The sequence below is a fragment of the Scyliorhinus torazame genome, chromosome 18 (genome assembly GCF_047496885.1).
Source record: "Scyliorhinus torazame isolate Kashiwa2021f chromosome 18, sScyTor2.1, whole genome shotgun sequence".
NCBI lineage: Eukaryota > Metazoa > Chordata > Chondrichthyes > Carcharhiniformes > Scyliorhinidae > Scyliorhinus > Scyliorhinus torazame.
Window position 1 is genome coordinate 149,351,053 of NC_092724.1, and position 23,254 is coordinate 149,374,306.

The 23,254-nt window shown below is 47.6% G+C and overlaps 1 protein-coding gene across 1 annotated transcript in view; it reads left to right on the top strand.

Moving 5' to 3' along the window:
• The window catches only part of LOC140395604 (dynein axonemal heavy chain 17-like), an 896,966-nt gene that overhangs the window by 535,801 nt on the left and 337,911 nt on the right, over nucleotides 1-23,254 (top strand). Inside the window, exons 42-47 of the mRNA XM_072483576.1 lie at nucleotides 2,948-3,080; nucleotides 9,049-9,176; nucleotides 11,711-11,859; nucleotides 11,952-12,234; nucleotides 17,829-18,002; nucleotides 21,365-21,572. Of these exons, the coding sequence (XP_072339677.1) occupies nucleotides 2,948-3,080; nucleotides 9,049-9,176; nucleotides 11,711-11,859; nucleotides 11,952-12,234; nucleotides 17,829-18,002; nucleotides 21,365-21,572 (1,075 nt within the window). The remainder of the gene's footprint in view (nucleotides 1-2,947; nucleotides 3,081-9,048; nucleotides 9,177-11,710; nucleotides 11,860-11,951; nucleotides 12,235-17,828; nucleotides 18,003-21,364; nucleotides 21,573-23,254) is intronic.

Consider the following 23,254-nt stretch of genomic DNA (forward strand, 5'->3'; position numbering starts at 1 on the left):
TCCAGCACCTGCAGGAGTCCAACCGCGTGCAGCAGCAGGAGGTGGTGCCGACCATGCACGTCATCCAGGCTAATACCGCATAGGTGGCCTCTCGCAGTGGAGCAATTCTTTGCAGACGCTGGCCGAGGCCCAGGGCAGGGTTGCCAACTTTCCATGGCTGGAAACATTGACGGCATTGCTCAGGCGCTGACCGATGGGGCGCAAACACAAAGGGAGATGGCACAGTCACTGCCTGATGTGACAAAAATACAGAACGTGGTGGCACAGTCGCAATGTGATGTGGCACAGTCCCAGACAGAGATGGTCCACTGCATGTGCTCTATGGCCATGAGTGTCCGGACCTTGGTTGATCCCAGAGCGGGCCTACAGGACTGGCAGCACCAGGTGGAAGGGGGCCTCAGGGGATAGCTACCCTCACACCCCCACTCCGTGGAGTCACCTGGGGACCATCAGGCACCCAGGCGACTCCCCCCAACAACCCCCCCCCCCCCCCCCAGGAACACCCGAGCAGCAACTGGGCGCATTCAGACCCAGTCCCCTCAGAAGGCGCCCGACAACGGGGACCCAGGTCGCAGGACAGGAATTACAGCAGGCCAACTCCACTCCTGCGACACCGTCTGGTGAACCACCGAGGGCCCATAAGGCCAGGAAGTTAGACACCAGTTAAGTTGGCATGGCTGCAGGACACAGTTAAGTTATCGGGACTAGGGCACAAATCTCTAAATATTTGTTCACATTAAACACGTGCTACTATGGTTACAACCAGGCCAGCAGCACTATTCAATTCCCGTACTAGCCTACCCGAACAAGCGCCGGAATGTGGCGACTAGGGGCTTTTCACAGTAACTTCATTTGAAGCCTACTTGTGACAAAAAGCAATTTTCATTTTCATTCATTTCATTTCATTTCAGTGCTCTGTCTGATGGGTGTGACGGGTGGACTGGTCTGGGCTGGCCGGAGTGGGGGGAGAATGGACGGATGTTGTTGGTGGCTTGGGCTCCCTGACCGTCCCACCATCGTTACCCCAGGGATTTGATGGGACCGTGTGATGGAATGGCCAGCTTGCATCCAGGGGTCATCCAGGTGGACGGTGGAAAGTGCTACGGTGGGCAGAGGTTGGACGTTGGCATTCGACGTGGAGCACCAAAGCTCATCACAGAGCGGGTTGTCATCATCCTGCATCACATGGACCAGACCACTGTTACTGCCAAACCACGTTTCCCGCCCCGTAGTGCGGCAGGTGTGCATCAACGAGGGGGTTGCAGGCAGAGGGTGGCCGGTGCGGTGGGAGTGTGGGGTTGGGATGGGGTGTCTGTGCCCCGGCCATTCCCCCACCCTGCAACTCTTCCCCCCCCCCACCCCCTAGTCGGTGAACCTGGAGGCGATCAGAGCGTCCCTGCATGTTGGCCATGGCGCATATGTTGTGCGGCCTCCCGTGCCTATCTGGGCCTTATTTCCTACCCATCCTTCCCCCACCCCCTTGCATCCTCCTCATCGGATGCGGCCTGGTGTTCATCCTCCTCCTCCAGCACGATGATATGGAGGATGCAGCAGGCCGCCACGATGCGGGCAACCCTCATGGCATCATACCGGAGGGTCCCTCCAGAGTGGCCCAAGCACCTGATCAGGAGGCAGAAGCACCGCTCGATCACGAACCTGGTTGCTGTATTGTTATTGTAGCGGGTCTCCACGTCGGTCTTTGGCCTCCGGATAGGCATCATCAGCCACGATCGCAGTGGGGGGCGTCATCTCGAACATGACAGGAATCGTCGAGTAAGGGCGGCACAGTGGTTAGCATTGCTGCCTCACGGCCTCCGAGGACCCGGGTTCGAACCCGGCCCCAGATCATTGTCTGTGTTGAGTTTTCACATTCTCCCCGTGTTTGCATGGGTCTCACCACCACAACCCAAAGATGTGCAGGGTAGGTGGATTGGCCATGCTGAATTGCCCCTTAATTGGAAAGAAAAAAGAATTGGGTACACTAAATTTCAAAAAAGAAGAAATCAGCGAGTGTGCCAGAATGAAGGCGTCATGCACACTGCCCAGCAGAAGTGAATGGTTCGCAGCTGCATGTTCATTGAGTGGTATCCTTTTCGGTTTGTGTAGAGCAGCTTGTCATCTGCAGGTGTTCGTAGTGGGACATGCATCCTGTCAATCACCCCCTGGACCCGGGGTATGTCGGCAATGGCGGCGAACCTCGCCGACCGGGCAGCCTGATGGGCTCAGTCCACATTGAAGTGGATGTATTGAGCCGCTTGGGCATATACGGCCTCCATGACGGCGCCATGATGGGCAACCAAGAAAACTGTGTGGAATGCTCTATGCTGGACTGTTCTGCCTCGCTACATGTGGAGAGAGAGATAATTTGATAGTATCAACATGCAGTACTCTTTTCATACTGCCTTCAATGCCTCCCAGGAGGACTTAGGGGTTTTAAAGGAATTAAATTATGTATTCTTCTCTGGTTTGCTGCTATGCACTGGTATTCTGTGGATGCCTTTGTCATTTGAGCATTCATAATTTTATCCATGTTTAATAAAATATACAACATAAGGTGAAGTTATTTTGTGGAGAAATCAAAGCGAGAGCAGAGTTCATGTTTTACCCACTTGCCCAATGTTTCATAGATTATCATAGAATTTACAGTGCAGAAGGAGGCCATTCGGCCCACCGAGTCTGCACCGGCTCTTGGAAAGAGCACCCTACCCAAGGTCAACACCTCCACCCTATCCCCATAACCCAGTAACCCCACCCAACACAAAATGTTCTGTTCAAAAGTACAGTCTTAACCAACAATCTTAAAAGCATACCCAGAAAACTTCTCCCTACAGAGGCCCTTTTTTAAAAAGTGCAACAATACTGCAGCAGAACATTATTACTATTTTAGCATGATAGTATTTGAATTTGAAGCATTGGACAATGTTCTCAGACAGATTTTTTATTTCAGGTCATGCGATCCCTGAAAAGTACCTATCTGAAATTGAAACGAAAAGCCATTGTTATAGACCTTGATCCTAAAGCTGTGACTTGTGATGAACTGTTTGGAGTCATTAACCCAGCCACAAGGGAATGGAAAGATGGTAATTTACCTAGCAACTATTAATTTAAGAAAGAAAGGGGAAAATTATTTCCCAATGGTGGATGGCTTCCGTACATTGTCAGTTGCTCTGTTAAAGGTCATCTGTAGAATACATGCACGGAAGTGAATTTATTTTAGGTTTCTCCCACTTTGACAGAGATTTAACCTCACCCTATTTGCTACTTAAAAGAGGTTTTGATAAACCTATGCTCAAGTTAGAGCAGCAGGACTTCCGGTGGTGGTGATGTGCTGAATAGTTGCACGTAAGGTGGCTCTCCCCTGACTACTTCAAATTTGTCCCTTTTATCCCGTAAATTGGACACCGAAACAACAACACAAAATGCACCCTTACCCTAACCTAACCACCCGAGGAAATGCCCTCAAAACGGCCACAGAGCCGGAAAAATAGTAAAACCACCAAGACTCGGGAGAGGAAGATCCAGACCGCAGAAATGAGGAGCAAAGCAGAGCAGGATATAGCAGACCGAGAAGGACCGCCAACACGAACCCAGCCCAACCACTGACAAGGCAGTAGATGGAACTTACACAAAACATAGGGACTCCATCAAGGACAACATTATGTCGGCCATGAGGTTGACCATAGAAATCATGCTGGCCCCCTTCAAAGAGGTGCTTTAATGAATAGTATGGAGACTTGAGACCCAGGAGGTGACCGTGTGGGAGCTGGCGAAAGTGGCCACAGACCAGAGCGATCGTATTGCTCAAGGTAGAAGTTGCAAGGTTGGTGACGACCCAGAAAGCATTCAAGGGGAAGGTGGAAGATCAGGTGAACAGGTCTCGCTGCCAGAACTTAAGGATTGTCGGACTACCTCAGGGCACAGAGGGCAGAAACCCGACAGAGTATGTCACGCAAATGCTGGGAAAGCTGGTCAGGGCGGGGAAAACTTCCTCGAGCCCCAGAGGTAGACCGGGCCCACAGGTAACTCCGGCAATTGCCCAAAGTAGGAGAACCTCCATTGGCGATTATCGCCAAACTCCACAAATATCAATATCAGAACAAGGAGCAAATTCTAAACTGGCGAGAAGCACCCGTTCCTGCAGATGGGAGGGAGATACAATCCAAATCTATCAGGACATGGGGACCGACCTGGCCAAGCCCCGGGCTGAGCTCAATGGGGCCAAGGCAGCATTATTCAAGAACATGGTGCGGTTTGGAATGCTGAACCCGGCAAGACTCTGAGTAAGGTATGGCAATAAGGAACATTATGTTAACATGCTGGAGGACGCAGACGGGTTCATCCAGAAAAACGGGATGGGGAGACAGCCATAGTGGACATATATGGACCATGAACAATGTGTCTTTGATCTCCAGATTGAACATTTGCTTGACCTGCAAGGGCGGGGAGAGGTGGGGGTGCGGAGGTAGAGGTACACCAAAATTAGAAGGAAGGGCAGGGTGAACAAAACGGGCGAAGAGCAATGGGAGCTGCTCCCAGGGGCAGCCACCATGCTGCCAAGTATGCTGGTGCACGGACGTAAGGGAGTGGCATAGAGCATCTCCCGAAATACAGGGAGTGCCTGGCAGAAAGCTGGCGAAACAACAAATTGGGTGGAAGGGTAAAGGGAGGGAGGCAAGGGGGGGGAAAGCAACACAGATATGGGGTAGGGGAACGACAAGGACTCGAGGGTGGGGGGGACACAGACTAGGAGGAGGGAAGGGGGGAACGGTATGTAATGGTCAGCGGTGTATTGGAAGGCGCCCCATCGTGTTTGTGACTGTTTATGCCCCCAATTGGGATGACTCTGGCTTCATCAAAAAGACCATGGCAGAAATCCCCAACCTAGACACCCACCAACTCATCATGGGGGGGAGACATCGTCTGTGTACAGGACCCATGGACATAAAAATCCAGTCCCAAATCTGGGAAACAATCAGCTATGGCAAGGGAACTGAACGCCTTCATGGAGCAGATGGGAGGAGGGTGGTTGGACCCGTGGAGGTTCAACCACCTGAGGGAAAAGGAGTTCCCCTTCTTCTCCAAAGTCCACAAAGTATACTCCCACATCGACATCTTTGTAGTGGGTGAATCGGTGTGTCCAGGGGTGGTAGTGGCGTAATACTCAGCAATAATAATCTCCGACCATGCACCATACTACATGGATGCGAGGTTAGACATGGCCAGGTCCAGTGTCTCTATGGAGGCAGGACATAGCCCTCCTCACTGACAAGGCGTTCTGTGGGAGAATGTCATGAATCTATATATCCTGCAACCAGAATGGGCAGGTCTCACCCTCAACATTCTGGGAGGCAGTGAAGGTGGTAATATGGGGGGAAATAACAGCATACAAGGCACTCAGGGACAGGAATGAGAGGGTGGTGGCTAAGCAACAGCTGTTCGACTCCATACTGGAGGTGTTTTCATTTGTTCAGGGAATGTGGGCATCCTTGCAATAAGAGTTCATAGAATCCCTACAGTAGAGAAGGAGACCATTTGGCCCATAACGTGTGCGCCTACCCTCTGAAAGAGCACTATACCTAGGACAACTCCCTCACCCTATCCCCGTAACCCTACACATTGATGAAATGAAATGAAATGAAAAATGAAATGAAATGAAATGAAAATCGCTTATTGTCACAAATAGGCTTCAATGAAGTTACTATGAAAAGCCCCTAGTCGCCACATTCCGGCGCCTGTTCGGGGAGGCTGTTAAGGGAACTGATCATGGCCAACTGACCTAACCTGCACATCTTTCGATATGAACAGGCAATTTAGCATGGCCAATCCACCTATCCTGCACATCTTTGGACTGTGGGGAGAAACCAGAGCACTTGGAGAATACCCATGCATACACGGGGAGAATGTGCAAACTCCACACAGACAGTCACCCAATTGAACCCGACTCCCTGATGCTGTGAGGCTGCCATGCTAACCACTGTGCCACCGTGCTGCCCATAGTGGGCACATAGATGCATATGTACGATTCTTTCAAATGACGAGACCACTCTCATGAGCAGCAAATGTATTTACAAAGGCGCATGGTATTTATACAGTAAACTTGAAGTAATGTCAGATGTGCTTAGTTTTTCTAACCCTGCTGCTACTTCTAAATGCATCCTCGACATCCGCAGCAGAGTTGGAAGCAGCCTGATAACTAGTGCGCCTGTTATCTTTGATGACTTTGGCAGACGTCCTCTAGAGCGCCAAGACCTAGAGGGACCTGGGCTCCTTTGGGACTCCTGCTGTGGGCATGTGCACACTCCTCGGCTGGCATAGCAGTAGGAGATATGGTCACAGGCAGGGAGGATTGGAATCAGCTGAACACTCTCAGTATCACCTGGATGAACGGCCCTGGGGTCTCTAGCTGCTGGTCCTCCTCCTTGTGGGTGCACAAGGGTGCCTACATGACTCTCTTGAGGAGAAGGGGCTCCTGGAGTGAGATCAAGGCACCTTGCCCTCCCCTTTGAATGGTCTCTGATGCTTCCCACCAATGTTCATAGCAATTGAGTACAGGTCCATGCGCAAGTCCAGCTGGACCAAGATCTGCTGGACCAAGGTCTCCAAGGTGGCTGCCACCCTTTCCACCCTTTTCTCTAGGTGCTTGCAAATGGGAGACACAAAATCAGACAGAACACGGACAGATTCCTCCATCCTTTGCTCTAGGCCGTTGACTGCCTCTCGTAGCTCTACCTGAATTTCTGCTGCCGTTGTTGCATTTCCAGCATGTTAGAGGTGGCCGCTTGCAGAGGCTCATCATCTGAGTAAAACTCAGTGGGTGCCTGATCTCCAGTAGTCCTCTGACTGTCAAAGACTTGGGCTGCCACTGCCTCTGACTGTTGCAGAGATGTATCAGGAGGTAATCCCTAAAATATGACCTCGAACTAATCTAGATCTATGGGAGCAGCCCTCCCCCTCCCCTACACCCAAACAATGAACCAGCCCATTCCCCCTCCCTCACACCTTCCTCCTGACAACTCCCTGCTTCACTCCTTTTAACTAGCCCACCCAGCTACCATGATGGCCCCCGCCCAGGCCCTCTGACTACCTCTGATCTTCCCAATCCTCCCCTCTCCCCTCCAAACAACCATAAAACAAAGAAATCAAAAGGCACACTCACCATTATCGCTCCCCTATCGTAACCTTCCCCAATCCACTAACCCAATGTGCCCTACAATTTACACAGAACTCCACTCCGAAGGTCAATGTTCTCACACACCTCCCAGCCCATGGTCCCTCACAAAGTCCATCCCCTCTTCCGGAGAGTCAAAATAAAACTCTTGCTTTTGGTGCGTCATCTGCAAGCGGGCAGGGTAGAAAACCCCAAACTTCACCCCCTTCTTGTAGAGGACGGCCTTAATCCGGTTATGTCTGGCCGTCCACTTGGCCAGCTACACTCCCAGGTCGTGGTAAATCCGCAGTTCACTCCCCTCCAAGGTACACTTTTTAGTCTGTCTCACCCACCTCAGGATCTTCCCCTTACCCAAGAACTGATGAAGCCACACCACCATCGCTCTTGGCAGCTCCCCCACCTGCGGCCTCCTCCTCAGTGCCCTGTGCATTTGAACTCCTCGAGGGGCCAGCTTCTCCAACATACTCGCCATGTACTTTGCGGCCTCCACAACTTCAATTCCTGCAGACATCCCCACAATCTGCAGGTTCTGCCTCCTGGAGCAGTGCGTGAGGTCCTCCAGTTTCTCCCTCAGCCTTTTCTGGCTGGTCAACAAGGCCTTAAGCCTCCTGCCTCTGTTACTCCCGCTCAGTCGCCACCCTAAGATGCTCCACCACCTTGGCCAAGTCCTCTGAGGCCTTCTACCTCTGGATAGTCAGAGGCTTTTCCCCAGGGTAGAGGGGTCAATTACTAGGGGGCATAGGTTTAAGGTGAGAGGGGCAAGGTTTAGAGTAGATGTACGAGGCAAGTTTTTTACGCAGAGGGTAGTGGGTGCCTGGAACTCGCTACCGGAGGAGGTAGTGGAAGCAGGGACGATAGGGACATTTAAGGGGCATCTTGACAAATATATGAATAGGATGGGAATAGAAGGATACGGACCCAGGAAGTGTAGAAGATTGTAGTTTAGTCGGGCAGCATGGTCGGCACGGGCTTGGAGGGCCGAAGGGCCTGTTTCTGTGCTGTACATTTCTTTGTTCTTTGCTGCTGAAATTTGACATTGAGGAATTCCTCCAGCTGCTCCATAGACCATTGGGCGAGGAGTACTGCCCCCCTGATCTCTGCCATCTTCTCCTGTGTCGCACCACAAAGGTTTTCTTGCTCCAGTTGCTGTCTCGTCCTCGTGGCACTCTTCGTCCGATGTGCCAAACACCAGTCGCACAAAAGCAGTATTGCATTCCCTGCACTCATGCACCCTCTTCCATCAAACATCACACGATTTGGATGGGGAAGGACAAAAAAAACCACCTCAAGTGGGAGCCACCAAATGTGCGACCACTCACTCCATGGCTGCCATCGGAAATCTTCCCATCCAATCTTTAAAAGCCTTTAATTCGTCTCAATTTCAGCTATACTTTGAATAAGATTTTATCTTTTCCCCACCTGCTTAATCTCAACTCTCCCATGTAAATTACCCCAGGAAGTGTTGAAAAATTAAAAGGTGCTTTTAAGTGTAACAGTATTTAGAGTGGACACATTGCATGGCTATCAAGACTACAGTAAGATGATAAAATATTTAACTGCAGCTCATTCTATTTAGCTGTTAGAAACTAAACAGGGGCTGTTTAGCACAGAGCTAAATCGCTGGCTTTGAAAGCAGACCAAGACAGGCCAGTAGCATGGTTCAATTCCCATATCAGCCTCCCCGAACAGGCACTGGAATGTGGCGACTAGGGGCTTTTCACAGTAACTTTATTTGAAGCCTACTTGTGACAATAAGCAATATTCTTTCATTTTCAACTTTCTGCATGGTTTTTTAACACTCAGGATTGTGGCATAAATATAAATGCAAATTCATAAGAAAGAACAAAGTTTATATTTAATCTGTGTTTTGTATACTTTAGGACTTTTCTCAACTATCATGCGTGACCTTGCCAATATTTCACACGATGGACCAAAATGGATTGTGCTTGATGGTGACATAGATCCTATGTGGATTGAGTCTCTTAATACTGTAATGGATGACAACAAGGTTAGTAGACATTTCAGTTGAGCTTGATAAAGTAAAGCAAATATGAATTCAAATTGGATGCTTTTCACAAAAACACAGGGGGCTGGATTCTCCGATCTTGAGGCTGCGTCCGGAGCATGTGTCTAGACTTACGACCAAAAAGTCAGCGCTGCCCCCACACCGATGCTCCACCCGGTGGGGGACTAGCAGCCGCGCCACCTTATCTGCAGATACGGACAGAGAATTGCCAGGTCCGTGGCCGCGCATGCACACGGCGACCTGCAGCGGTCGCGCCATACAACATGCCGCCAGCCGCACGCGGACCCGGCCTGCCAGATATTACTACTGGGCGGCTAACATCGCTGTGGTCAGGAAATGGGTAGTGGGGGAGGGGTCGGTAGGGGGGGGGATAGAGGTGGCTTCTTGTAGGGGAACAAGCTTAAGGCATTGTTGACAGTGTCTCTGCCATTCTCAGCAGCAAAGCACTCCGTAAGCCCGGTGGTGGTGTCAACCTTAAGCGTACGGGGGCAGTAGAGGCAGCACTCGAGTCTGGAGGGTGCCTCAGTATGAGCACCGATTTGTGATAACCATAAGTTTGCACAGGGAGAAGCTGGATGTGAGGGGGTAGTGGCAGGTGCAGATTGAGCGGTTTGGGGATATGTTCGTAGGGGCAGCTTTGTGAATTCAGAGGACCTGGAGGAGGAATATGAGCTGCCAGGGGGAATGCTTTTAGGTACTTACAGGTCCAGGACTTTGTGAGGAGGGAGGTGCCTTCCTTTCCCGGGTTACTGCCTCTGGGGCTGCAAGATACCATGTTGTCGAGGGAGTGAGAAGGGGAGGGAAAGCTGTCCGAGGTTTACAAGGAGTTGATGGACTAGGAGGGGGCCCCGATAGGAGATGTTAAACAGAAGTGAGAGGAGGAGCTGGAGGGTGAATGTGTCCTCGTCGTGTGCAAAACTCAGTCTTATCCAGTTTAAAGTAGTCCACAGGGAGCATATAATGGTGGCCAGGATGAGTAGGTTCTTTGAGGAACTAGAGGATAGGTGTGCACGGTGCGTGGGGAGGCCTGCGAGCCAAGTTCACATGTTTTGGGCATGTCAAAGCTAAAGCGGTTCTGGCAGGGGTTTGCGGATGTAATGTCCAAGGTGATGGGGGTAAAGGTAGCGCCGAGCCCCGAGGTAGCGATATTTGGCCTGTCGGAAGACCCGGAAGTCTAGGGGGTGAGAGAGGCTGATGTCTTGGTCTTTGCCTCCTTGATAGTTTGGAGTTGGATTTTGCTTGGGCAGAGGGACTCGGAGCCGCCAAAAGCAGGGGTGTGGGTGAGTGACCTGGCAGAATTCCTGAGGTTGTTAATGATCAAGTTCACTTTGAGAGGGTCGGTTGATGGGTTCACCCGGAGGTGGAAGCCATTCATTGACATTAACGAGGACTGAGGTGTCAGCAGAGGGGAAAAGCAGGGGAGGGGGGAGATAACGGAATTAAAAATGGGGGGAGGCAGGATGTGAGGAGGGGAAAGGCAGGGGGATGTGGATGCTGGTTATTTATTATATTGTATAATTTTGCTTCTGCGCTTATATGTTTTGTTTATACAAATGCCTTTATAAAATATTTTTTTAAAATAGGTCTTCTGGAAATCCTAATAGCTCACAGATACTGGCTCTCCTTTCTCTAACTTCCTCGTTACCTCCTCAAATAATTCTAACAGATTCGTCAGGCATCACCTGTAGCTATGCTAACTCAGCCCTATTTACTATGCACTTCCAAGTATTCTGCAATCTCATCTTTAGTCATAGACTTTTTTCAGAAAGTATAAAAGGAGGGTTGTCGCAAAGCTGCTTATCTGCACAGTTTTGTGAGTGAGGGAGTTTTACGGGTTAATTTCTCTCTGAGGACTAATTTTTCCTTCAATTCAGCAATTAGCTAAAAATTATTGTTTGAGTTAAGAGGTAAGTTATGGTCATTCCAGGATATACAAGCTCTCTGAGAGCAGCTGTATTTAGTTAATTAGGTAGTGAGCTTAAACTGGTTCTGAACTCCAGCAGAGTCTGACTTATTAGCTGGGCAGCACAGTGGTTAGCATTGTTTCTTCACAGTGCCAAGGTTCCAGGTTTGATCCCCAGCTTGGGTCACTGTCTGTGTGGAGTCTGCACGTTCTCCCTGTGTCTATTTCCTTCTCACAAGTCCTGAAAGATGTGCTTGTTAGGTGAATTGGATATTCTGAATTCTCCCTCAATGTACCCGAACAGGTGCTGGAGTGTGGTGACTGGGGATTTTCACACTAACTTTATTACAGAGGTAATGCAAGCCTACTTGTGACAATAATAAAGATTATTAATTAAGTATAAATAGAGAGCTTTCTCAATGCACCTTGTCTGTACACAGTCATCTGCTTTCCATTTCTCTCTGATTTGGATTGTAGGATTTAATCCATTTTATGTTGAATATATATATATATATATATAGGAAAATTATTATCAAACACTTAATAAGTCATTGTTTTCTGTTTCAGACAGATTAACAGTTATTTAACTTTTAATTTAACTTTTTATGTAAAGGTGCTAACACTTGCTAGCAATGAGCGAATTCCACTGAACCCCACAATGCGTTTGCTGTTTGAAATCAGCCACCTGAGAACAGCCACACCAGCTACAGTGTCCCGAGCAGGAATACTTTACATCAACCCAGCTGATCTTGGCTGGAACCCGTAAGTTGCATATTTTTATCCTGAAATTGTCTACAAATTGTAAAATAAAGACAAATGATATGGTATGTGTGCTATTTTCTCACTTCTTTTAGGGTGGTAGCTAGCTGGATTGAAAGCCGTGAAGTACAATCAGAAAAGGCAAATCTTCTGATATTATTTGATAAATACTTGCCTGCCTGTCTTGAAAAGTTACGTACAGGATTTAAAAAGATTACTCCAATTCCGGAGATTACCATGGTGCAGACAGTTCTTTACCTGATGGAGTGTCTTCTGACCCCAGTCAATGCGCCCGCTGACTCTCCCAAGGAACTCTATGAACTGTACTTTGTGTTTACTTGTGTTTGGGGTTTTGGAGGTACTATGTTCCAAGACCAGGTAAGACCTTGACATGTTTTAAGTTGTCAGTATTTCAAGTCTTGTTTGTGAGATATATTTTGATTTTTTTATTTGTACATTTTACCATGAATCAAGTTCTGCATCTCTTCTATTTTTGTTAAACTTCGAAACCATTATATCAGACTTCATCTTACCGATGTATGGAATTTAATTGAATTGTTCTTTGCAATCTTAAAAGGAATGCATAAAGTGCTTACTCCAGAACAAAAAAAAATGTTCCCTTTTGAGGAATGGTTTTCCAGCTATGCTCATAGTTAATGAGATTATTTTTAAATTTCAATGGAGGTTTTCTCTTCAAGTTTGGATTTGGAAATTGGTGACATGTAGGTGATTTTGAACTCTTATGAAGGAATTCCCAGGTGTAGGGAAATCAAAAAATACAGGGTGTGAATTTCATCTCCACAGCTGCACTGTAGATGCCCCCAACTGGGCACCCTGTGCAACTAACTGTTTCCTGTGCAGCCTGCCCACTTGAGAAAGGACATATACCCCAACATGTGCTGGAGCACTGAGTGCTACCCTGATATCACAATGCAGACAATATATTTTCATGTCACTCGAAAACGGTAAGTGTTGGGTTGCAAGATTAGCCCTGCATTCATATTATTTAAAGGGCCAAGCATGTAAATTGCATCTAAAGTCATTTCTAATTGTCAGTACCTGTGTTGAGCAATGTGATAGCAGGTTGACAATTTGTGGGAGTGTATTTCCTCTTTCTTTTACTTTGTCATTTTTGGTCCATGGATCTTTAATTAAGACATACCTAGAAGTCGAGCAGGGGAAGTGAGGAACTCAAAAGTTCCAAAATAGTACACTGTGCTATGTAAGATTTAGATTTTTAAACAGTAGAACACAGACTTTATGGCACTCAAGACCTGAGAGATTGGTGGGATTCCGTTCGAATTGGCTGGTAGCCAAAGGATTGGCCAAGAACTGTATTCTGTGCGGCAACAGATGCTTGCTTGCTGGCTTTCTTTCTCGCGTGTGCGGTCTCGCTCTCGCTCTGTCTCGCTCTCGCTCTGTCTCGCTCTGTCTCGCTCTCGCTCTGTCTCGCTCTCGCTCTGTCTCGCTCTCGCTCTGTCTCGCTCTCGCTCTGTCTCGCTCTCGCTCTGTCTCGCTCTCGCTCTCGCTCTGTCTCGCTCTCGCTCTCGCTCTGGCTCTCTCTGGCTCTGGCTCGCTCTGGCTCTGTCTCGCTCTGGCTCTGGCTCTGTCTCGCTCTGGCTCGCTCTCGCTCTGGCTCGCTCTCGCTCTGGCTCTCTCTCGCTCTGGCTCTCGCGCTCGCGCTCGCTCTCGCGCTCGCGCTCGCTCTCGCTCTCGCTCTCGCTCTCGCTCTCGCGCTCGCGCTCGCTCTCGCTCTCGCGCTCGCTCTCGCTCTCGCGCTCGCTCTCGCGCTCGCGCTCGCTCTCGCTCTCGCTCTCGCTCTCGCGCTCGCGCTCGCTCTCGCTCTCGCTCTCGCTCTGTCTTGCTCTCTCTCTGTCTCGCTCTTTCTCTTTCTCTCGTCTCGTTTGATGTCTAGCAAGGAATTTACCAAACAACTTGTGACTTGTCAAAACCAGGATCTTTATTAAATCACGTCGTAAAATTACGATTTGTTACAGCGCAAGTTATCATGGCATTTCTTTGTACTGTTCTGGAACTGCTACTAGGCACGACTGTCCTCTTGTACATCTTAACCATCTGCCAATCACTGGATGTGCCCCCACTTATATTGTTGTGCCTTGTCACATGACCACTGCTTCATACCGCATACCTGCCGCCTGCTGGTTGGAGGTCACACCACCAACCATCTTTAATATTGCTTGCAGGCATATCACCACATCTCCGTCTCGCTTTCTCTCTCGCTTTCTGTTCCAAATGTTTCCTGCCTGCTGTTTGCATCTGCAGAGAAGTTTCTAGACTGATCTGAAAACCATTACAGACTGAAAGCAAAGATATTCAACTGAAGCCTGAGATGTGAAAAGACTCCTCCTTTAACGTTATAATCACTTCATCTTGCGTGTAATTGATCGTGCATCAATTTAATCGACTAGACTTAAGCTGGAAGGATGGGTCTCCGAATCAAACCGGAGTGCCTACAACTCAGCCCCCACGCGGAGAACTCGGCTGCAATATTTAAACACTGGCTGGCGTGCTTTAAAGGCTACCTCGAGATGGCTGGAGGCAACCCCCTCAGAAGAACAGAAAATGCATCTCCTGCGCTCGAGGGTCAGCCCTGGGATCTACACCCTTATCGAGGAGGCGGAAGACTATGATGCCGCGATCGAACTGTTAAAAGGACATTACATCCGCCCTGTAAATCAGGTCTACGCACGTCACCTGCTTGCAACTAGACGGCAAAGTCCCGGGGAATCATTGGAGGATTTCTACCGGGCGCTGGTGCTGGGCCGAAACTGTGACTGCCCGCAAGTTTCGGGGAGCGAGCACACGGAACTTTTAATCAGGGATACCTTCATAGCAGGTATGAGCTCCTCCGTGATCCGCCAAAGACTCCTAGAAAAGGACACCCTGGGACTTGGAGAGGCACGGGCCCTGGCAGGGTCCATGGACGTAGCCTCCCAAAACGCGCAGTCCTATGCGCCTGACCACATGGCGGTCCCCTGGGCTGCGTGGCACCCCACAGCGGCAGCCCCACAGACCTTCCCCCTGACCCCGCAGGCCTGCATTGCGAGACGGCCCGCTAACGCCATGGGGCCCCGCTGTTTCTTCTGCGGGCAGGCGAATCATCCCCGTGCTGCCCGGCCGCACCGCCACCTGCAAAAGGTGCGGCAATAAGGGCCACTTTGTGGGGGTCTGCCCGCCCGTGCCGGGTCTCCAGCGACTCCGGACCGCCGCGGCAACCCCCCCCCCCCCCCTTTCAGGCCCCGACTGGCCAGCGTTCACCGCCACCCCCCCTATCCGAGGGCCACGTGCGACCCACGGGCGCGGCCATCTTGCCCCCCGGACACCACGCTGGACGGTTGGGCGCCGCCATTTTGTCCATCCCCGCCGCCATCTTGTCCATCCCCGGCCCCCATGGGAGACGCCATCTTGGATGGGGCCCCAAGCCCCCAGCACGGCCGACTACATGCTGCCCGATCAGAACTCGCAACTGCTTCGTCTGGCCTCGGTGACACTGGACCAAAGTCGACCTCGGACACTCGCAACAACGACGGTCTTCATCAAAGGCCACGAGACTTCTTGCCTGATTGACTCTGGGAGCACAGAAAGCTTTGTTCACCCCGACACAGTAAGGCGCTGTTCCCTTGTTACCCACCCTGTAAACCAAAGGATCTCCCTGGCCTCCGGGTCACACTTGGTGGAGATAAAAGGGTTCTGCCTAGCGAACCTCACTGCCCAAGGCAGGAGATTCAACAATTTCCACCTTTTATGTCCTGCTGCACCTCTGTGCGGCTACCCTCCTGGGGTTGGACTTCCAATGTAACTTGCAAAGCCTGACCTTTAAATTCGGCGGCCCTATACCCCCCCCCCCCCCTTACTGCCTGCGGCCTTGCGACCCTTAAGGTCGACCCGCCTTTCCTGTTTGCGAACATTACCCCGGCTTGCAAACCCGTCGCCACCAGGAGCAGGCGGTACAGTGCCCAGGACGGGACCTTCATCAGGTCAGAGGTCCAAAGGCAGCTGAGGGAAGGGGTCATCGAAGCGAGCAACAGTCCCTGGAGAGCTCCATTAGTGGTGGTAAAGTCCGGGGAGAAACATAGGATGGTCATTGACTACAGTCACACAGGTTTACGCAGCTGGACGCGTACTCTCTCCCCCGTATAGCCGACCTGGTAAACAGGATCGCGCAATACAAGGTCTTCTCCATAGTAGATCTCAAGTCCGCCTACCACCAGCTACCCCCTCCGTAATAGTGACCGCAAGTACACTGCCTTCGAAGCAGATGGGCGGCTCTATTAATTTTAAGAGTTCCCTTTGGTGTCACTAATGGGGTCTCGGTCTTCCAGCGAGAGATGGACCGAATGGTTGACCAGTACAGCTTGCGCGCAACGTTCCCGTATCTGGATAACGTCACCATCTGCGGCCAAGACCAGCAGGACCACGATACCAACCTCCGCAAATTTCTCCAGACCGTGAAAATCTCTAAATGCGTATTGAGCACCGACCGTCTAGCCATTCTAGGCTATGTAGTGCGAAATGGAGTTATAGGCCCCGACCCTGAGCACATGCGCCCCCTTATGGAGTTCCCCCTCCCTCACTGCCCCAAGGCCCTGAAGCGCTGCCTCGGATTTTTCAGTTACTACGCACAGTGGGTCCCCAACTACGCAGACAAAGCCCGACCCCTAATCTAGTCCACAACCTTCCCCCTGTCGACAGAGGCCCGCCAGGCCTTCAGCCGCTTGAAAGCAGACATTGCAAAGGCCACGATGCGCGCCATCGAGTCCCTCCCCTTCCAGGTCGAGAGCGATGCGTCCGACGTAGCTCTGGCGGCCACCCTCAACCAAGCGGGCAGGCCCGTGGCCTGCTTCTCCCATACCCTCCATGCTTCCGAAACTCGCCATTCCTCGGTTGAAAAAGAGGCACAAGCCATAGTTGAAGCTGTGAGACATTGGAGGCATTACCTGGCCGGCAGAAGATTCACTCTCCTCACGGACCAACTGTCGTTTGCTTTCATGTTCGATAATGCACAGTGGGGCAAGATTTAAAAACGACAAGGTCTTGCGGTGGAGGATAGAACTCTCCACCTTCAACTACGAGATCTTGTACCGTCCGGGGAAGCTAAACGAGCCTCCTGATGCCCTGTCCCGCGGCACTTGTGCCACTGCACAAGTGGACCGCCTCCGAGCCCTCCACGAGGACCTCTGCCATCCGGGGGTTACTCGTTTCTTCCACTTCATCAAGACCCGCAACCTGCCCTACTCCATCAAGGAACTCCGGACAGTCACCAGGGACTGCCAAATCTGCACGGAGTGCAAACCGCACTTCTTCCGGCCAGAGAGAGCGCACCTGATAAAGGCTTCTCGTCCCTTTGAACGCCTCAGCATGGATTTCAAAGGCCCCCTCCCCAAAAATTGAGGAGTAGCCACTTCAATTCATGAAAAAGGGTTGCAACTTCTGGCAATTTAATATGGGCATACAGTCAATAAGAGGCTGTAGTGAATAGAGAATTGTGGAATCCATGATCATTAATTAAAATAATTCTTGGGGCCTAAAGAGGCCAGTGCATGCCTATAGACACAGAAATTGACAATATTTCTGCTCTTATGCAATCAGTTCAGTGCCAAGTGCACTTGATGGCCCTGTGCACATCCACATTTTCAAATGAAGACTGTGTTTCTTGTATAAGATGTCAACAATTCCTGACTATTCTGACTATTAGTGAGTTGAACTTAATTCATGGAATGAAAGATATTTATCTATGGTGCCCACGTTATTCAAAATGTAAGGAGACACTGTTTCACAGTCCTATTTCTATTTGCTATATAAATGTGGTTTTAAAATCTGATCGTGGAGGTGTTTATAATTTGCTTGTTAAATGCTCAAACTTTGAATATTGGAATAAACCTAATAATCTATATGTTTACTGAAAGTCATGAAATTACATATTATTTTTAAATGGACAATATTTTTTCCAGTTGGTGGATTATCGTGTTGAGTTCAGCAAATGGTGGGTGAATGAATTTAAGTCTGTCAAGTTCCCATCCCAAGGTACTGTCTTTGACTACTACATTGATTCAGAATCAAAGAGATTTATGCCTTGGACAGAAAAGGTACCTTCATTTGAATTGGATTCAGAGTTACCACTCCAGGTACTTAATTAAACAATATTTTTTTATTAGTAATCATTGAATATCTTCCATGGTGTTCCTTCTCCAAGATTTTATGCTAATGTTCCGTGTGATATAGTACTGAGTCACACTGACCGACCATAAAAGCTGCAGGTTTTAATTGTTCATCTGAATGAGCTGATCTCCACCTACTCAGTGGAACCATAAATTCATTAGTATCAGTAACCAGCATAATGCAATGTCATGGCTGAGGAACATCCTAAATTTTGAGCATCATTAAAATAATTCCAGTGAGTTGCAGGCTCCAATCAACTATCCTGATGCAGTTTGCTACTCCAGCCGCTTTGCTTGGAGTCAGTGAAATATGACCTTTTGTTTCTGTCAACTTTCCAGGTTCACAGAGGGAGATTGGAACATACATTCAAATAAACAACATTTAAAATAAGCACCTAGAAGGGAAAGATGAACCAAGAAAAGAAATAGAATGACCCGTGATGTGCTTATGGTGGATACAAGAAATGGTTAAATAGCATAAATGCTATAAGAGCAGGAGAGGAATTGGAGGCATAAAAATACATAAATGGGATGCAGGTCTTGTGACTAGTTAAATGAAGAGGGAAAACCCAGCAAGGTGGAACAGGCTATAATTATCCAAGGAGTCTGGTGCAAGAAATTTAATGTTAACTAATTAAAGAAATGTCTAATAACTTAATGCAGCATTAAAAAGTTTACATCGACAAAGTATCATCACAAATGGTGCTGAGGTGCATGCTGGAAACAAGGCAACCAGGAATTCTAAACATTTTATCAACTGTATGCAATTATGAAACCGGGATAGAAAAACATAGAGATGATTCAGGAAGCAGCCTTATCTGAGTTCTATTGACACGTAGGTAATGACCCATATAACAAGATAGCACTAAAAAATGTTAACAACAATTCATATAGAAACTTTAAAAGGTGTTTAACAAGAGCAAGATAGATCTGACCAAAAGAGAGGTAGAGACATGGTCAGGGAATTCCAAAGCTGAAAACCAAAGCAATTGCAAGCGTGGCCACCAATGGTACAAAGGTTAAAATAGGCCATAATTAAGAGGATGGTGGATTAGAGGGATGGAGACGGTTACAGAGATGGGGAGGGCTGAGGCTAGAGAGGTATTTGAAAATGAGGATGAGAAATTAAACTGACATTGTCATACCAGTGGCCAATGTATATCAGGAAGCACAGGACTGATGGAAGAACCAGTCTTGGTGTGCATTGGAGAAGTGCATTTATATAGTGTGGGAGATGGGAGGCCAGCTATGAGAGCATTAGACCGATTCATTTCTTATTGACGTTTTTCCATTTTAACAACACAACAAAACTACTGGAATGATACGCCCCAGAGGAGGACTCAGGAACAACAATACAGTTGGTCCAGGGCAATCACTAAACTCAACTTGGCACCTCTAAATGCATTACCAGAGAACAAGGGTGAGGAGGATAAGGCCATGAACACGTGGTAAAATGGTGCACACCTTCCATGTGACGATTTCTCACAACCACGAAAGTTCAGGATAAGATATTCAGGCGTGCACAAGAACATCTCTCTCTCCACTCCAACCACACCGGTAACAGACTGTAACATCCTCCTCTTGGATATCAGAACTGTCTGTACCTTTGCAGGAGCTAATTGTTGATTATTTAATCCTGCAGTAACAGAGGGCCCAAGCCCGGTTGACATCGGCAGGTGGCAGCCGCCTCCCACCACTGGGACCAGGGTGCCTCGCCTCTCCTCCATGGTATCCAGCAGTCTCTCAAGCTCTGTATCTGCGAACCTCAGGCCATTCTCTATGGTGGCATCTTCTTAACTGTAATCTTGGGTCATTGTCTGTGCGGAGTCTGCACATTCTCCCTGTGTCTGCGTGGGTTTCCTCCGGGTGCTCCGGTTTCCTCCCACAAGTCCCAAATGACATGCTTGTTAGGTGGATTGGACATTCTGAATTCTCCCTCGTGTACCCGAACAGGCGGCAGAGTGTGGTGACTAGGTGATTTTCACAGTAACTTCATTGCAGTGTCAATGTAATGTAAGCCTACTTATGACACTAATAAAAGATTATTATTGTTATTATATTATAATTATTACATGCCTCATCGCTTGTTATAAATGATCATTTTTTTTGTGTGTTTTACGTACAAATCTGGTATCTGTAAGTCATTGGAGCAGTCAAGAGCCACAGGTCTTGGAGACTTTATACAAATTATTGGTTAATCCACTAATGTTGGGACTCCGGGGCCTGTGGGGCTGGGATTGACCGCAAACTCACCCAGGGTGTGGAAACATATCACAGTTGGCAGTGTGCAGATAAGAAATAGAAAGGGCCCAGGTTTATACAATGTGTGGAAGTGGAAAGAGAAACCATTGCAGATGATGGCAGTTCCATTTCTGCAGTACAAAACATAGAAATGTGGAAAGATCCATGGCATTGAAGGAGGTCCTTCAGCCTATTGTGTCCATGAAAGCCAAAAGCCAGCTATGTGCTCTAATCCCCTGTGGCATCGCACCGCAAGTGCATATTCAAGACATTGCTTGACCAGGAATGTAGGACAGCAAGCACAGGAGTAATAAGTGAACAGAATGTGGTGTGAGTTAAAACACAGGCAGCAAGATTTAGAATTCCCTCATGTTTACAGCGGATTGCTTATGGGAAATTAGCAATTATAGAGTCAAAAGGTAACAAAAGACATGAATTTCAGCATAAGCTGAGCTTGAGACCGGAGTGAAATTATGTGATCTTTATGGAGGTGGAAATAGATACTTTTAGTTATGGTGCGACGGGTGAGGTTAGAGGCTCCTCTCCAAATCAAATGTGACACCAATATTCCAAATACACTGGTCTAACCTTAAACCATTGGTAGAGATAGGCATCAGCAGCTAGGGAATAGAGTTTGGTGTGGGGACTAAAAATGATGGCTTGAGTCTTCTCAATAACTAATTGAAGGAACTTTCTGCTCATCCAGCCCTGAATGTCAGCTAATTAATCTGATACTTTAGCAACAATGGAGGAGTTGAGAAAGGTGGTGATGAGACTATCAAGTTAGGCCTAATTTAACATGGCCAATCTACCTAACCTGCACATCTTTGGGTTATGGGGGTGAAACTCACACAGACACGGGGAGAATGTGCAAACTGCACACTGACAGTGACCCAGGTTCTCAGCGCCATAGGTATCAATGCTAACCACTGTGCCACGTGCCACCCCTTATTCCAGTTTTTCCGAGTTTTGTTTTTGAGAATGGAATTAAGTTATTAACTGTAAAATATAAGCAACTTAAACATGCAGATTGTATTGCCACACTGTTTAGTAAATGTATTTCCTAATTGTAATTTCTTGTGACACAGGCTGCCTTCGTACATACAACAGAGACCATTCGCCTACGTTATTTCATTGATCTAATACTAGATTTTGGTCGGCCAATAATGTTAGCAGGAAATGCTGGAACAGGAAAATCAGTACTAATGTGGGAAAAGTTAAATAATCTAAACGTTGAGGAATATGTGATTCAGGCTGTCCCTTTTAACTTCTACACAAATTCTGCAATGTTACAAGGTACTGTACTTACCCAAAGAGAACAGGGACTTGTTTTATCACCAAGTGGGAAATAGATTTGAAGTAGGTAGAGCAAGCTAAAACTCCTCATTTGCATGGTTAAAAGAAGCCACACACAAAACCCACCTTCCATATATAGCTCTCTGATTTGGAGCTGGGAACCAGATGCTGCTATAGGTTCTAAAAGGTTTGAATAGCTTGAGTGAAAGTACTTCTGCATGAACCAACTAACTAATGCAATCAAACTATGTCTTAATTTGCAACATGCTTCTGGCAGATATGTAGCATTAAAGGAACAGTCCCAAATTTGGACAATCACTCCACTCCACCAGTAAGACATACCTTGACTATTCTCCTTCACCGTCTGGTCACAACAGGACTGAGATCTAAGATTCTAGAGGTTCCTACGTCCTGCCCATTTAACTAGTTCAGTCAAATGTTTTCCCCATATGGTGATTTATTTCTGCTGCGCATCATTGCTTACAGTACAACAAAGACTGCCTCTGAGAGAGTTCAAATTCTTTTACTGCCTGTGTCTTGGCAGGAACTGTTCTTTGTTCTCTGAGATTCTGTGCTTCAAAAAATTACCCACTGTAGTGATATTTAGATATCAATATACATGATCAATGTATGTAAATGTAGTACAATCATTTCAACACTAGATGGCTCAGTCAGATACTACAAGAACTGATTTCCCGCCTTTTCTAAGTCCGATGACATGAAGTGATTCAGAACAGTGAACAAGCAAGACAGAATAGCTAGAATGAGAGAAGTTAGAACTAGTTTATTATAATAGTGTATAGTTATATAGTTATCTGAATTGTACTTTAATTCTTTATTGTTAGTTTAGTATTGAGTGAAAGGACTCAGTTTATTATTTTATTACTCATTAAATAGTTCATCTTTCAACAAGAAGACTATTGGTCATTTTATCATCCTGGTGGATTCAAGAGTAATCTATATATATTTTAGATAAGTCATTATTTAAAATATAACATGGTACCAGCTAGTTATAAATCTTTTAAGAAAGACTGACAGAGATTTTGCACAGAAAAGAAGAAAGAAAAAAGCACAAACAGATTCAACTATTTGACTGTAGCAATCATCGTAACCTTTGCAACTTTCGACGCAAACGACCTATCAATGGACCAAGTTCAAGCACCAAGACATCTAAAGACCACTGGTAATTTAAATTGGAAGTTGTTCAAGCAGCAATTTCAACTTTACCTAGAAGCTAGTGATTTAAGTGCAGCACCAGAAGCTAGAAGGATCGTGTTATTTCTATCTCTTGTAGGACAGCAAGCAATCAAAATATTCAACTCATTTTATTTTAGTGCTAATGAAGATAAAACCAAATTTGATCAAGTGATAGCGAAGTTTGATGAACATTGTAAGATTTTAGAACGACTGAAATTTCATCGGAGAATTCAAAAAACTGGTGAACCTGTGAATAATTTTATCACAAATCTCAAGCTCTTAGCTACAACATGTAACTATGAAATCTGCATGATTCACTTGTAAGAGACCAAATAGTATATGGTATACTTGATGAAGCGTTAATTCGTCAAGATGATTTAACTCTACAAATTGCGATTGACAAATGTATAACAGCAGAACAGACCAGAAGCCAGTAATTAGCATTTTATCCAAAAGAAAAAAGCGCAAATCTCTACCACGAGGCA